We start from the raw sequence: 2,500 nt of genomic DNA on the forward strand, positions 1-2,500 counted from the left end.
GAAGAGCGACTGCAACAGTAGTATCTCTGGTGCCACGGCTGTAATAGTAGCATTATTTACGCTGCGAAGCAACACAGCAACAGAGGCAGCAGCAGCAGCAATATTTTGTGAAATGCAGCAGCAGTCGTAACACTAATACCACGGCTATAATAGCAGCAGTTCCTGCTCCACGAAGCAGCAGCAGGAGTATTTTGTGAAGAGCAGCAGCAGCAGTTACACTGGCACCACAGCAGTGAAGCAGCAGCATAATATACGCCAGCAGCAGCAGCTATTTTGTGACCAGTAGCGGCAGAAGTAGTAACAGAAGTAGCACCACTACCAACACAACCACAGAAGCAGCAGCAGAAACAACAGCAACAACAAGGGCAAGAACAGCATTATCATCAACTACAACAGATAGAACTACAACATCATCGACATCAGTTACAGTAAGAACATCATCATCAACAACAAGAACAACCACGACAACATCACCACTACCAACAACAACAACAGCAACAACAACATCACCAACAACAACGACAGCAAGAACAACGTCATCGACAACAACAACAACAGTAAAAAAAAACCAAAAAACAAACAACAACCAAAAAACAACAAAAAACGAAATAACAACAACAACAATAGCAAGAACAACGACAACAACAACAACATCACCAACAATATCCACTTCAACAAGAACCACAACCACAACAGCCACAACAACCACAACAACAACAACAACAACAACAACAACAACAACAACAGAGCCCTCCTCCCCCCTCCGTCCCCCAAACAACCCCCCCACCCCCACACCCAACTCCCCGCCACCACCCCTCCCACCCCCTCAAAAAGACAAACCGACGATGTTGCCTGACCTGAGGACGGAGAAGGGCATCAGCCTGGTCATCTTCTTCCTCGTCACCCTGCTGCCGGCCGTCGCCGTGGTGCTGCTCTTCTCACGCTGCCAGCGCCGCCTGACCTCCAGGACAGGGCGTCACGTGCTGTCCCTCCTGCAGTGCTTTGCGGGCGGAGTCTTCCTGTCCACCTGCCTGATGGGCCTGCTGGCCGAGGGCTTCGAGGAGTACCTCGAGTTCCAGGAGGTGTCGGGTTTCTCCGGGGTCTACCCGTTCTTCCACCTGGGCATCGGGGTGGGCTTCTTTCTGGTGGCCTACATGGAGCGGGTGGCCTTCTGCCTGTCCCGCGGGCACGGGCACGGGCACGAGCACGGGCATCACGGCCACGGCGATGAAGACACCGCTTCCCCGGAGTGTGGTGGTGACAGGGGGGTGGTGGGGACTTCGGGCAGCAAGGGACAGGGGGTAGAGGAGCAAAGGAAAGACATTGGACAGGGGACAGAGGGAGAGAGGAAAGACATTGGACAGGGGACAGAGGGAGAGAGGAAAGACATTGGACAGGGGACAGAGGGAGAGAGGAAAGACATTGGACAGGGGACAGAGGGGGAGAGGAAAGACACTGGACAGGGGACAGAGGGGGAGAGGAAAGAGATAGAACAAGGAACAGAGCAGTACAGGAAAGAGACGGAACAGAGGAGAGAGCAGCAGAGCGAAAAGACAGAACGGGAACAGAGGAAAGAAACGAGACAGAACGGAAACACCGCCTCGCAGACAGACGCGGGGAGCTCCGTGAAAGACACAACCCGGCACAGGAGGGCGGGCACCCCAAACGTGTCCGCAGTCCACACCGCCGTCAACAGCGCTGAGGGGGAGGAGGAGAGGGAGGGGAAGCGGAAGGGGAAGGGTGATGACAGGGAAGAGACGGTGGCAGCGTCAGAGATGTCCGAGGGTGAGGAGGGGAAGGGGAAGGGTGACGGTGACGCCGGGGAAGAGGCGGCGGCGCCGGAGACTCGGTCCGGGGTTCGAGCCGTCATGTTCCTGCTGGCCCTGTCCTTCCACACGCTGTTCGACGGGCTGGCGGTGGGCCTGCAGGACTCGCGTGCCGACGTGTGGGCCATGACAGCCGCCATCAGCGTCCACAAGGTGCTCATGGTCATCTCCTTGGCCTTGGAACTCGCCGCCACTTTCCCGGCCACGCCGCGCAGGACCTTGCTCCTCCTCCTCCTCTTCGCCCTCATGACGCCCGTAGGGGTCGCCATCGGCATGGGCGTCACTTCCGGTCAGGTGAACCTGCGCGCGCAGCTGTTGGCCGGAAGCGTGCTGCAGGCGGTGGCGTGCGGGTCCGTGCTGTATGTGACGTTCTTCGAGATGTTGAGCGAGGAGCTGGGGCACGACACGACTGTCGCCAAGGTCACCACCACACTCATCGGCTTCTCCGCCATCGCTGTGGCCAAGATCTGGGACTCGGACTGAAGGGAACGTGCCGGAAATGTGAGACAGAAGGTACACGTTTTGTATTACATGCCGGAATGTCTTTGGATTGAAGGTACACATTTTGTATTACATGCCGGAATGTCGTGGTACTGAAGGTACACGTTTTGTATTACATGCCGGAATGTCTTAGGACTGAAGGTACACGTTTTGTATTACATGCCGGAATGTCT

The 2,500-nt window shown here is 56.0% G+C and overlaps 1 protein-coding gene across 2 annotated transcripts in view; it reads left to right on the forward strand.

Annotated features, from left to right (window-relative positions):
* The window catches only part of LOC143302320 (uncharacterized), a 5,155-nt gene that overhangs the window by 370 nt on the left and 2,285 nt on the right, over nucleotides 1-2,500 (forward strand). For both annotated transcript variants that reach the window (XM_076616930.1, XM_076616931.1), the window contains exon 1: nucleotides 1-2,500. This exon is cut by the window's left edge and continues 370 nt beyond it; it is cut by the window's right edge. In XM_076616930.1, the coding sequence (XP_076473045.1) occupies nucleotides 846-2,309 (1,464 nt within the window). In that variant the 5' untranslated portion in view covers nucleotides 1-845 and the 3' untranslated portion in view covers nucleotides 2,310-2,500.

The sequence above is a fragment of the Babylonia areolata genome, chromosome 29 (assembly GCF_041734735.1).
Source record: "Babylonia areolata isolate BAREFJ2019XMU chromosome 29, ASM4173473v1, whole genome shotgun sequence".
NCBI lineage: Eukaryota > Metazoa > Mollusca > Gastropoda > Neogastropoda > Buccinidae > Babylonia > Babylonia areolata.